This window comes from Zeus faber, assembly GCF_960531495.2.
Source record: "Zeus faber genome assembly, chromosome: 17".
Lineage (NCBI taxonomy): Eukaryota > Metazoa > Chordata > Actinopteri > Zeiformes > Zeidae > Zeus > Zeus faber.
In genome coordinates this window covers 5,088,505-5,100,838 of record NC_137204.1, presented here as the reverse complement: position 1 = coordinate 5,100,838, position 12,334 = coordinate 5,088,505, and the positions used below count along the sequence as shown (strand labels likewise).

At 43.8% G+C, this 12,334-nt stretch overlaps 1 protein-coding gene across 2 annotated transcripts in view; it reads left to right on the top strand.

The window, feature by feature from the left end:
• uap1l1 (UDP-N-acetylglucosamine pyrophosphorylase 1 like 1) overlaps positions 1-12,107 on the top strand; it is a 14,913-nt gene extending 2,806 nt beyond the window's left edge. Inside the window, exons 2-9 of one of the 2 annotated variants that reach the window (XM_080018277.1) lie at positions 5,310-5,514; positions 5,906-6,081; positions 7,010-7,182; positions 7,659-7,852; positions 9,308-9,448; positions 10,168-10,353; positions 10,954-11,020; positions 11,232-12,107. In XM_080018277.1, coding sequence (XP_079874403.1) covers positions 5,310-5,514; positions 5,906-6,081; positions 7,010-7,182; positions 7,659-7,852; positions 9,308-9,448; positions 10,168-10,353; positions 10,954-11,020; positions 11,232-11,318 — 1,229 coding nt within the window. In that variant the 3' untranslated portion in view covers positions 11,319-12,107. The remainder of the gene's footprint in view (positions 1-5,309; positions 5,515-5,905; positions 6,082-7,009; positions 7,183-7,658; positions 7,853-9,307; positions 9,449-10,167; positions 10,354-10,953; positions 11,021-11,231) is intronic. The other variant, XM_080018278.1, reaches the window with a different exon arrangement.
• The last annotated feature ends 227 nt before the right edge of the window (positions 12,108-12,334 follow it).

Below are 12,334 nucleotides of genomic sequence, written 5' to 3'. Positions count from 1 at the left end.
AAAATCTAAACAAAACAGACTGAAATTGTGGTGCTGTGTGTACTGTACGCAGCGCAGGGTTCAGGTGTCATGATCTCCGCCTTCTTCTACTTTCTCCTCCCTCTCCTTACCTGTCCCATTAGCCCGACTCTATTCACCTGCGCATACAGCTGTTCCAGATCTGCAATCTAACCACTATATATGCCTCTCTCACCAGTCACCCATTGCCAGATTGTCTTCGATGCTTGCACCAGACTCTCCAGCGTTCTCCGGACTGATTCCCTGCTACCGACTCTGCCTCGCTCCGACCACGTATCCTGCCTGCCACTCCGCCTGTCTTCTGTCTGTACTCCTCGTTATCGAACCTGCCTGTCCCCGACGATGTATCCTGCCTGCTCCCTGCCTGTCTTCCGTCTGAACTACAAATAAAAGACATTCCCAAATATCCCTGCCTGTCTTTGTGCTGCAATTGGGTCCTAACCACACCCGCTACGCTCGGCTATGGGGAACGGCCGAGTAGGAATGACGCACACCAGCCTGCTCCTCCTTCCACGCCTTCGCCGCCAAGCTCCGCAAGGTGTTCGGGGTGACATCACAAGGTCCCGATGCTGCTGGTGGTCTCCTGGGTCTCAGTCAAGGGTCCCGCTCCGTGGTCGATTATGCGATTGACTTCTGCACCCAGGCTCGACTGAGCGAGTGGAACCCGGCAGCCCAGATTGACGAGTTCCTGATGGGATTAGCAGAGTACGTGAAGGATGAGCTAGTTTCCCACAACCTGCCCACCTCTCTCGATGGCACCATTGAGCTTGCTTCCCGTATCGACCGACACATCCAGTCCCGCCAGCGAGAGAGGCGTCAGAGACACCGGGTGGAAAACCTTTGCCTCTACTGCGGTCTAGCTGGACATTACATTTCCGGGTGTCCGGTAAAAGGGCTGGGCTCGCCAGTAAGGGAGGAAGTCTTGGTGAGCCACACCTCCAAATCCCCCTCCAACCTACGCCCCCTCTGCCAGGCTCGGCTGCTCCTGCCCCAAGGCTCACATTCCCTCGCCATACTTATTGACTCTGGTTCCGATGTTAACATCATCGACGATAACCTAGCACGGCACCTGGGTGTTGGTCAAGTTCTCCTGCCTTCTCCGGTACCTGCCACTGCCCTGGATGGCCGCCTCCTGGGGACAGTCACCATCAGACAGTGCCCATCCGCATGCTCCTGTCCGGCAACCACCACAAGACGATATAGTTCTGCATCCTGCACTCACCTCATCACCCTCTCCTCCTGGGGTTCCCCTGGCTTCGGCGTCACAACCCACACCACACAATGACGTGCTCAGGGACATGCTCAACAAATTCGTCTTCATGGATGGATGGACTCCACTAAAGTCTCCGCCGTCACCACCTGGCCCGCCCCGGACACCCTTTTCCACTCCCGCGCTTCCTCTTTTTTGCCAACTTCTATCGGAGGTTCATCCGAGGCTACAGCACGGTGGCTGCCCCCCTCACAGCCCTAACTTCCTCCAAGGTGCCGTTTCGGTGGTCCGCCGGCGCCAACGACGCCTTCCTGGCCCTGAAGGCACGGTTCACTTCAGCCCCCATTCTGGTATTGCCTGACCCCGAACGGCAGTTCGTGGTTGAAGTGGACGCCTCCGACGTGGGAGTCGGAGCTGTTCTGTCCCAGAGAACCCCCTCCGACCAGAAGCTTCATCCCTGCGCCTTCTTCTCCAGGTGTTTAACCCCGGCAGAGAGGAACTACGACATCGGGAATAGGGAGCTTCTCGCCGTCAAATTGCCCTGGAGGAGTGGCAACACTGGCTAGAGGGAACCCAGCTGCCGTTCCTGGTGTGGACCGACCACAAGAACCTGGAGTATATCTAGTCCCCCAGGAGACTGAACTCCCGTCAGGCCCGTTGGGCGCTCTTCCTAACAAGGTTCAATTTCTCCCTCTCCTATCGGCCGGGGTCACGCAATATCAAACCTGACGCCCTGTCCCGGCAGTTCCAGGAGGAGGAGGAGGAAGATGCTGCTGACCCTGACACCATTCTACCGTCCTCCAGTCTAGTTGCCACACTCACCTGGGAGGTGGAAAAGAAGGTCAGAGCCGCCGCCCAGGACCAACCTGGACCCAGCGCATGTCCGCCCGACAGTCTGTTCATCCTGCCTGACCTCCGGTCCGAGGTTCTCCAGTGGGCCCACAACTCCCGACTCACCTGCCACCCGGGGATCCAGCGGACGAAGGAGGTCGTCCAGCATCGCTTCTGGTGGCCCTCCCTGGGTGAGAACGTCAGTGGGTTTGTCAATGCCTGCCCCACCTGTAACCAGCACAAACCCTCTCTTCATGCTTCTGCTGGTCTCCTACACCCACTGCCGGTTCCTCATCGCCCCTGGTCTCACATCTCCGTGGACTTCGTTACCGGTCTGCCACCGTCTAGCGGCAACACTACCATCCTGACCGTGGTGGACGGTTTTAGCAAGATGGCTCACTTCGTGCCTCTACCGAAGCTCCCGTCGGCCAAGGGCAGCGCCAAGCTATTATTGTACCACGTCGTCCGCCTCCATGGCATCCCGGTAAATGTTGTATCTGACCGGGGTCCCCAGTTCACCTCTGTCTTCTGGAGGGAGTTCTGTGCGCTCCTGGGGGCCACCGTCAGCCTCTCTTCAGGGTACCACCCCCAGTCCAACGGCCAAACAGAACGGAAGAACCAGGAGATGGAGAAGGCCCTTCGCTGCATGACCTCACAACAGCCGTCGTCTTGGTCCGAGCAGCTTTTGGGGGTGGAATATGCCCACAACACCCTGACCAGTTCGGCCACAGGCCTCTCCCCCTTCCAGTGCGCCTACGGCTTCCAACCGCCTTTGTTCCTGGCCCTTGAGAAGGAGGCTTCCTGCCCGTCCGTCCAGGCCTTAATTCGCCGCTGCAGCAGGACCTGGACCCGGGCCCGGGCCCGGGCCGCCCTCCTCCAAGCCGCTGGCCGCAACGCCTCTGCCGCCAACCGTCGCCGCTCCCAGGCCCCGGAGTACCAGCCGGACCAGAAGGTCTGGCTCTCCACCCGGGACCTCCCCCTGAAGGTGGACTCTAAGAAGCTGGCTCCTCGGTTCATCGGCCCATTCAAGATCGAGAAGGTCGTCAACCTGGTGGCAGTGCGGCTCAAGCTTCCCAGGTCGATGCGCGTCCATCCCACCTTCCACGTGTCCAAGGTCAAGCCAGTCCGGGAGAGTGCTCTGGTCCCCTTGGCGCCTCCTCCGCGCTTCATTGACGGGGGTCCTGCCTTCTCTGTCCGCCGTCTCCTACGTTCCCGCCGGCGTGGGAGAGGCCTGCAGTACCTGGTGGATTGGGAGGGTTACAGCCCGGAGGAGAGGTCCTGGGTCCCTGCGAGGCACATTCTGGACCACACCCTCATCAGGAGGTTCCATCAGCGCCATCCTGACCAGCCTTCCAGACCAGCCCTCCAGACCGGGTCAACCCCCCCGACCGCAGACCCCACCACCTCTCTTGTCTGCGTCCTCCAGCGATGTTTCAGAGGCCGAGGATGTCGACCCTGGGGGTCCCTCCTCCGATGAGGACGTGGCCCATTTAGCGGAGGACGAGGAGATGGACCGGGTCTCCAACTACTCCGATGAGGATCACGTGGCCCATTTAGCGGAGGACGTGGAGATGGACGGGGTCTCCGACGAGTACTAACATGAACATAACTCAGAGAATTTGAGTGGAGTTTTTTCTCCTCTAGACAGTTTTCTTGTTTGTGTGTGTGTGGTTTTGTTAGTTTCCTACTTGTATGAAACAAAAATTTTCCGCATTATGCATGTCTCCCTCCCTACGGAACTAGCTTTCCGTTGCTACGGGACTTAATTTATTAAAAACTCGATGTTTTTGTGTAACTACTTTACTTGTAAATAATAAATCCTGAACTTCTGTAATAGGGAGACTTTCTCAATTTCCTGACCAGACTAAAATTGCCTCATAAATTGCCTAGAGTCTTCCATCTTCCTTTGTACTGACTCTTCGGCCCAAATGGAAATCAGACAGCGTGTTCCCTGTGTACTCTATCCACGAGAATCCAATTTGCCTATTGTCGTGGCTTCTTCCTGTTGTTTCGCACTTATATGTTTTGCACTCAAATATGACACTGTTGGCGCGCAAATGCGTACATACTTCCGCTTACACAGAGGACGTCAGTTGTGTAGGCGGTCCTTCAAAGTGGCCGATGACACATTTGCGTACACAGTGCTGAAAGAAAGTGGCCACATGCGGCCCAGACCACCTCAAAATGTCATCTGAGTGATCAGATCTCAATGGGTTTTCAATGTGCCTTGGGTGTGTTCACACCTGAATTTGTGATAGGATCACCCAAGACATATTTTAATGGCAGGTTTAAACAGGACCAGAGTGAGTAGCCTTAAGCTGCTCATAGCTTTTTGCATGCTGAATCCGACTGTACATAGCAATGAATGAACTCCTGGTTTGTTCTGGTATTTTCTTGGATTCGGTGTGAATTAGGCTTTAGAGCTAAGCTGTCATTCCAAAACAGTTTGGAAAGTTGAATCTCGGGGTGTCATCAATAAAAAAACTTTTTTCCATTTTTAAATGTTTTTGTAACAGTAAAATGGACAAACACAACAAATTGGTTTTGGAATCTGAGACACATTTTTGAAGCCATTGTAATGAAGGTGGCCATTGATGGCAGCACCATATGTTTAAACTTCAAAAAAAAAAATTATATCTTTAGCTTTTCTGGTTTCCAAGCTATTGAAATATAAGCGTGCTTCACACTGAATCCATAACTTCCATCTATAATATGTCAGGGAAAATGGGAGATTTTTTTTTCCAGTACGAGTATCAGCTGGACATTTACAATGTTCTATGAATGAGTGTTTGAAGCCCTACCCTTTATATAGGGGTTGCAAAGTACGAAAAAATAGTCATAGTCTCTGACAAAAATGTGCTGCACGAGCGGCAACAGCAGAAGGAAATTCCACACCACAGCGCATCATAGCTTTTCGTGTCCAGAATCCAACTCTCCATAGCAACAAATGGACTTCTGGTTTGTTCTTGTCATTGTTGGATTTGGTGTGAAGCAGGCTTTAAATATTATCTACGGCAAAATTTTTTTTTTTCACATGAAACTCAAAAAAGAAACTGATGTAAGATGGTATTCCCCCAATTTAGTTATTTTGGTACTGAAATACTTTATGGATAAATCATTTTTATTTAATTTTGAAGGGCAAAATATCAAGCTGATCATCCAACCTCCAATATGTAACTTACTTTACCACACACACACGCGCACACTCAAACCCAAACCATTGACCGGAGACTTGAACTGTGTTTTGCAGGTCTAGTGCAAATCTCGGAGAATCGAGTTGGAATTTTACTTTTGGCTGGTGGTCAAGGGACCCGACTTGGAGTACCATATCCCAAAGGAATGTATGATGTAGGGCTCCCCAGCAAAAAAACTCTGTATCAAATCCAAGCAGAGCGCCTTCGCAAATTACAAGAGCTGGCAGATTTAAAACATGGCACGCAGTGCACGGTACCATGGTAAATATTCATGTAGACTAATGTTTCTTGAGTAAGTTATATCATTTTAACACAGTGATAAAACACTTAAAAAATGTCCACCCCCAGATGTAAGAAGATAATTGATTAAATAATGGGTTATTTTAATAGTAGTAATAATAATAATTAATAATAATTAATAATACTGCTTATATGTATGACCATATGTGACAAATAACCTCTTGAATCTTGAATCTAATGCATTTCATTTGTAGAGCGATTTTCTCAGACCAGAAAGCACTGTAGAATCCCAATCCCAAAGATCTAAAAAACAATGACAATTTATACAAGCATAAAATGTCAAAGTAAATTGGTTGAGGCACAGACAAAAAATACTGTTTAAGCTATGTTTTTTTTGTTGTTTTTTTTTCAGGTACATAATGACCAGTGAGTTTACCCTGGATCCCACTGAAATGTTCTTCAAGGAGAATAATTACTTTAGCCTGGAACAATCAAACATAATCATGTTTGAGCAAAGGATGATCCCAGCAGTGACCTTTGATGGAAAGGTTATCCTACAGGATAAGTGTAAAGTAGCATTGGCACCAGGTAGGTGGGAATCCAATTATTCTCAGAAGTTTGGACATATAAGACAAATGAAACTCTTGTTTTTACCTTTTTATATATATATATATAAAACAAAGGACCAGCTTGATCCCGAGGGATGTGCTTTTATTCACATTCTGTAATGTCCAACCCAATGTTCTGCACTATTTCCCTCCATGTGTTCTCAATCTTTGTAATTTTTCATGGAAATTTTGCAAAATTGTAATGGAGGACTGGAAATATAATGCACACATGTTACTCAACCTCAAACGAACAAACGACTATTTTTCCAGACTAAGCCCCGACTTCAGAGTCATTTAAAAGATTTATTCACTACAAAGGTATCGTAATAATAATTTAAATTTACTTTGTTTTACTTAAATAACATGACCTGTTAGAAATGTAGAAGAGTAAATATTTGCTTTGATATGTGGTGGAGTAAAAGTCAAAAGTTTTGAAACTCCAAAACTGAAAACACTGAAGTAAGTACAATTTCTAAATAAAAATAAGCACAATTCCATTTTTTTTGGTAATTATTTCACCATTACTATAACTTTGCACCACTGTCAATTCCTGCTTCCAAACTCTTTGTAGTTAAGTAAATATGACTTATGGCCAAATGATTGCCAAATAATAGAATTGGAAAGTCTAAATCTAACACAAGATGAATAATATACTTTTAATTTCTTAGTATACTAGTCAAACTGTATGGAAATTTTTTTACAGACCTCCCTATTCACCCGGCCTGGATTACTTGTAAGATGTAATATGGGTTGATCAGATGTGTTTGCATGTAGCTCCTGAACTATGAATTGTTATAAATGCATATTTCATTAGATATGAATTCACTTCATTCAGTGATAACAACCTTTAATCTGGGGTAGTTTAACTTCATGAGCTGTTTATTTTAAAAAGCTGTTCTCCTTGTTAGATGGAAACGGTGGTCTGTACCAAGCTTTGGTGGATAACAAGGTGCTGGTGGACATGGAGAAAAGGGGTGTGCAATACCTCCATGTCTACTGTGTAGACAACATTCTTGTCAAAATGGCTGACCCTGTCTTCATCGGATTCTGTGTGAGCAAGGGGGCTGACTGTGGAGCAAAGGTACAGGGTCGACCAATGTCACAATAGCCTGTAGTCACTCAAGACTCAAGGTATTCAATGTACTATGCTATGCTGGTCTGGCTTCATTTCCTTGGTAAAGAGTAAAAGAGATGCAAGAACCATTGTTATGTAAAGAAGTCTTTTATTGTTTTCCACCAGGAGAGGCAAAACTGAATACAAAATTAAAATTAAATTGTCGATATATAGGTGGGACACTTTCTTTCCTTTTTGGTTCACCATCAGCCACACTTGGCTGACCGTGTTTTAAGCATAGCCCCTTTTTTAGGAGTACGCTACTCTCTTTTAAGAGTGAGCAATGCCACTGGATGGCACAAGTACAATTTCTCTCAATGCCCCCCCGTATCAGAAAAAAAAAGTTTTCATGGGCGAGGCTGAAGTCAAGGATTTAAATACTGTTGACACTTGGTTTTATGTGTTGTGTGATTAAACTTGCCCACACCTTTCCTCTGTGTTAGGTGGTGGAGAAGGCATATCCAACAGAGCCAGTTGGGGTAATTTGCAGCGTTGATGGGGTACACCAGGTGGTGGAGTATAGTGAAATCCAGCCAGAAACAGCCGAAGGCAAAGGACCTGATGGAGAGTTGCTCTTCAGTGCTGGAAACATCTGCAACCACTTCTTTACCAGGGCATTTCTGAAGGAAATCACACAGTAGGGTGTTTTCAGTACATAACACAAATTGTTTCATGTTCTTTCCTATGTGATGTAAAGTGAGAAGCAAAGATGTGATTTCAAGTTTTGACAACGTTTGACAAATTGTTTCAATCAAACATCCTTGTATGGAAATAATATTTAAAAAGTAAAACATTTCCATTAAATCTTTAGTCAGGCTGACCATGCTTCGGTAGAGATCAAATACGTTCACATATAATATCTTAAATTGTCATCATAACAACATTGACAAGACCCATTTTCATTTATAACAGATACCTCCGCATTTCTAAGATGTTTGCAATCAACTTTTTCTGTTAATCTTTCTTGTTCTTTACGATTTTGCTGTTTATCACACAATGAGGGGGATATTGCCACTATTTCTATTGAGTATGTATTTGCTGCATTATCAATTTTCCATAGGCATGGCAAGGCAAGTTTATTTATATAGAACATTTCAACAAGGCAATTCAAATTGCTTTACATAAAACATCAAAGCATTAAGACAAAGTGCAAAAGAAACACATTATGAAAAGGACATAGAATGCATAGTTACAGTAGCAGTGCAGTACATGAAATGAATCAAAGGAACCTCGTTTTAATCTTCGTTAACAATTATATTGCCTATTACCCAAATTGCATTTTACCTTGTCATGGTGATATTCTAACCCCGGGGAACCGGTCGAGAAATCTTTTCTTTGTTAACAATTATTTTGCCCATTCCCCAAATAGCATTTTACCTGGTCAAGGCGATATCCTGGCCCCGGAGAACTGGTCTGGAGATCTTTTCTTTGTTAACAATTACTTTGCCTATTCCCCGAATAGTGTTTTACCTTGTCAAGGCGATATCATAGCCCCAGAGATCCGGTCTGGAGATCTTTCAGTTATCTGATATCGCTGTTTCAGATAGGCCAAAGCCATTGTAATACTCTATAATTCAACAATGCAATTCAAAGTGTTTTACATAAAACATCAGAAGTATTGAGACAAAGTGCAAAAGAAACACATAAAAGGAAAGAACACATTATAAAGTAAAAACAATCGAATACATAGAATGCATAAAATCAAGTCATAAAAGTTGCAGTGCAAGAAATGAATCAAAGGCCAATTTGGTTTAGTAAAGGACAGTGGCAAACAGAAAAGTAAAAACTATCTAACTCAGCAAGTTTTGGTGACCTGACCCAAGATGCTCTTGTAGTATCCATTCCTGACTTGGTTGAAGGTGTAACCTTCTATAACTATAACTGAACACCTGTGTTGTTAAGTTATTGTAGTTATTATCCATACAATTCAAGAAGCCAGAAACACCACTTAAGCTTGGATGGTTACACTGACCTCACTTTGAACCGTTGAATGTTAACAACACAATTGAGCTAAAATGATAGACATTCTATTTTAGGTAAAGTTAAGATGATTTAAGATTACTTTTGGCTTTGTACTACCCTCATCCTCCAGGAACCATGCAGACAAACTGAAGCAACACGTAGCAATCAAGAAAGTTCCATTTGTTGATGAGTGTGGCAACCAAGTGAAACCGACCAAACCCAATGGCATAAAGATGGAGAAATTTGTTTTTGACGTTTTTCCATTCTCAAGGTATTTATTATAAATACTCTCATTTAATAGCTCACAGGTGAATCAACAGATAAGTACCTGATAATATAAGTCATAATATACAGTATTGACCCAAATATAAGAAGCCCTTATTATAAGACAACCCCCCTTTTTCATTTTTGGAGACTTTTTGAAGACCAAATCTTGTTTTTACTAAGAAAATAATTTAATTTGGAAATAATGATAATGCAGCATGCAATCGTATGGAGTGTGCGAAGGTTAGCAACATGCTGAGATTAGCTCAAGCCACACTATGGCGAGTGCAGATGAGTCAAACACACAGGAGCTCGAAGACTCGCCTGCTTCTTTTAAATCAACCCTGTGGGAAAATTTCGGGTTTCCAGTGAACTACGACAGCAATGAAGAGCGAGTGGTGGATCGGACGGGGAACAAGGACAAAATTGAACACTCCTCCCAATGCACATGTTTTCTTTTTTTACTATTCTACTATTGACATTTAAAAATCTAGACCCCAAATATAAGACTACACCACTTTTTCAGACATATTTCCAGGAAAAATAACCTTATATTCGGGTTAGTACAGTAAGTACTTGTTGAGGTTAATTAAAGTCAGTATCAACGGTTATCAAATTATACAATGAGACAGTACTGCTTCTCGCTTCTGATAAATAAGAGCTCTACACTACACCTTATCTTTTGTCTATCATTGACACCCTTGCTCTGATTTCTATCTTTGAAAGGAAATTTGTGGCATTTGAAGTCGTCAGGGAGGAGGAATTTTCTCCCTTAAAGAATGCAGATGAAGCAACTGTTGATACCCCGACAACAGCTAGACATTCCCTACTTGCTCAGCACTACCGTTGGGCTCTGGCTGCCGGTGCAACTTTCCTGGACGAACACGGAAATACCTTACCTGCAAGACCTAGGTAAGAAAGAAGCCATGCTGTACTGTGCCATAATTATCAGTTTAGGTATTGCTTAAAATTTGACATTTTTTTTTTTTAATAAAATGTTCAACAAGCACCTATGGGTGTGGTGTTCGGGTGTCCACATCATTTTTGCCATGTGGCTAAAAGTATAATATATATACTTTTAGTCACATGGCAAAAATGATGGATGTAAGTGGAAGTGTATGAGAAAGTATATAAAAGCCATGTACTTGTAGCCAAATGGATGTCATGGGGGGTTAACATTTCCTGCAGAGCAGTTCATAGTACACGTTCCGACAGCGTTATTGCTTCCATTCACACACACTTCCATTCACAGCTGTACCGGCATTTTCCCGTAAACTATACTAGGTCGAGAGTGGCGAGATTTACGGTACATCAACCTCGAACATCCTTTTCCCATATACACCAATATGGAACATTGTCAGTGGATTTACGGCTTTCATTGAAGTGGGAAAGGGGCTATTGGTGTACATTTTGCGAGCAGTCTTTTTTCCTCATATTTCTGCTCAAAAGAAGCTAACACACCACCACAGAGTTTAAAGTGGATTTTATTTTGTGTGCTTTCTGTTTCCTCAGTGTGACAGCCAAAGACAGTCTTCCAGCACAATGTGAGATATCCCCAATGGTGTCATACTTTGGAGAGGTGAGGCTCCAAAGTCTGCTTTTCCTGATCAGAAGGATTTAAGTGAGGACTGCTGAAACCTAGAAAAGGGTCATGGTCGATCTCTTTGAAGATTTCGTTTTTTTGGGGAATATTATAAGCCCAATGTTTATGTATTTGATGTCTTATTTAGTATACGCTATTTTGTAATGAACAATTATCACCTACGCCTCTCTTCTATGCTCACTCCCAGGGCCTCGGACAGCTTCTTGAGGGGAAGACATTAACAACTCCCTTTCTTCTGGATGTAAAAAGGGCAACAGAATTAAAGTCTCTGTAAAACTTCGGTCTTATTAGAATACAGTTTGTGATCATGGATACTGTCTACTTATTGGTGAATTGTACAAAGGTAATTCCCCCTAAATTGATGTATTTTAGTTACCTCATTGAAGAGTGCAAGATACAATAATTGTTTGTTTTTGCCAGTCAGTGTATAAATGCATTACATAGATGCAAGACCTATTTGCCAATTATTTTGTTGAAATTAATGACAGCAACATGTAAAAAGTAATAAACCAAATCTCAGTTGGCTTGAAAAAAAATTAACAAAATATATATATCCTCTTAATGTGCATTTCAATTTCTGTACTGTGCCAAATTATTTGTATCCCTATACAGCAAAGTTCTTAGAATGCCATATACAGTATATTAACATGATAGGGTTTGAGTATTTTTCAATAAATGTAAAAAAGTTAATAATAGGAATTATAATTGTAAGACATCTGAAAACAGTTAACTGATACATTACACACCTGGATGGGCCAACTGGCTAGAGTGTCTTAAAAGTCACATATTATATTGGGGGTAGCATTGTGTTGTAGAAACCTTTACACAACTCTGTAGTTTTTTTTTCACCATCAAAACCCTGAGGGAATGCTTTATTATGAATTTGAAACTTTGAAATAAACTATTTCCAAATTCTTAAGCTAGAGCCAACAGAGATTAAAAATAAAGGTGTGATTTGATTAATTTTTACTTCCAGACAGAACATTTCAGGCTTTAAACAAAGTGAAGAGTTACAATGTTGTTAACTTTGGATGTCACAGCATACACTATTAATAAATCTCTATTAACTAATTGTGTGTATTTTTTTCTCACACTCGCAAACACCATAAAAAAACACATTTTGAACTTGCAATCATGGGAAATGTTAAATGTCGCTTGAAAGATTATGGGACAGTCCTGACACCATCCCCCTTGACACCTTCCACCAGCCCCAGCCTTCCAGTTCCACCTCCCCCACCACAGCAGGCGACTGGACCACTTCACAAATACTCACCTTTGAGGGTCCCCCCC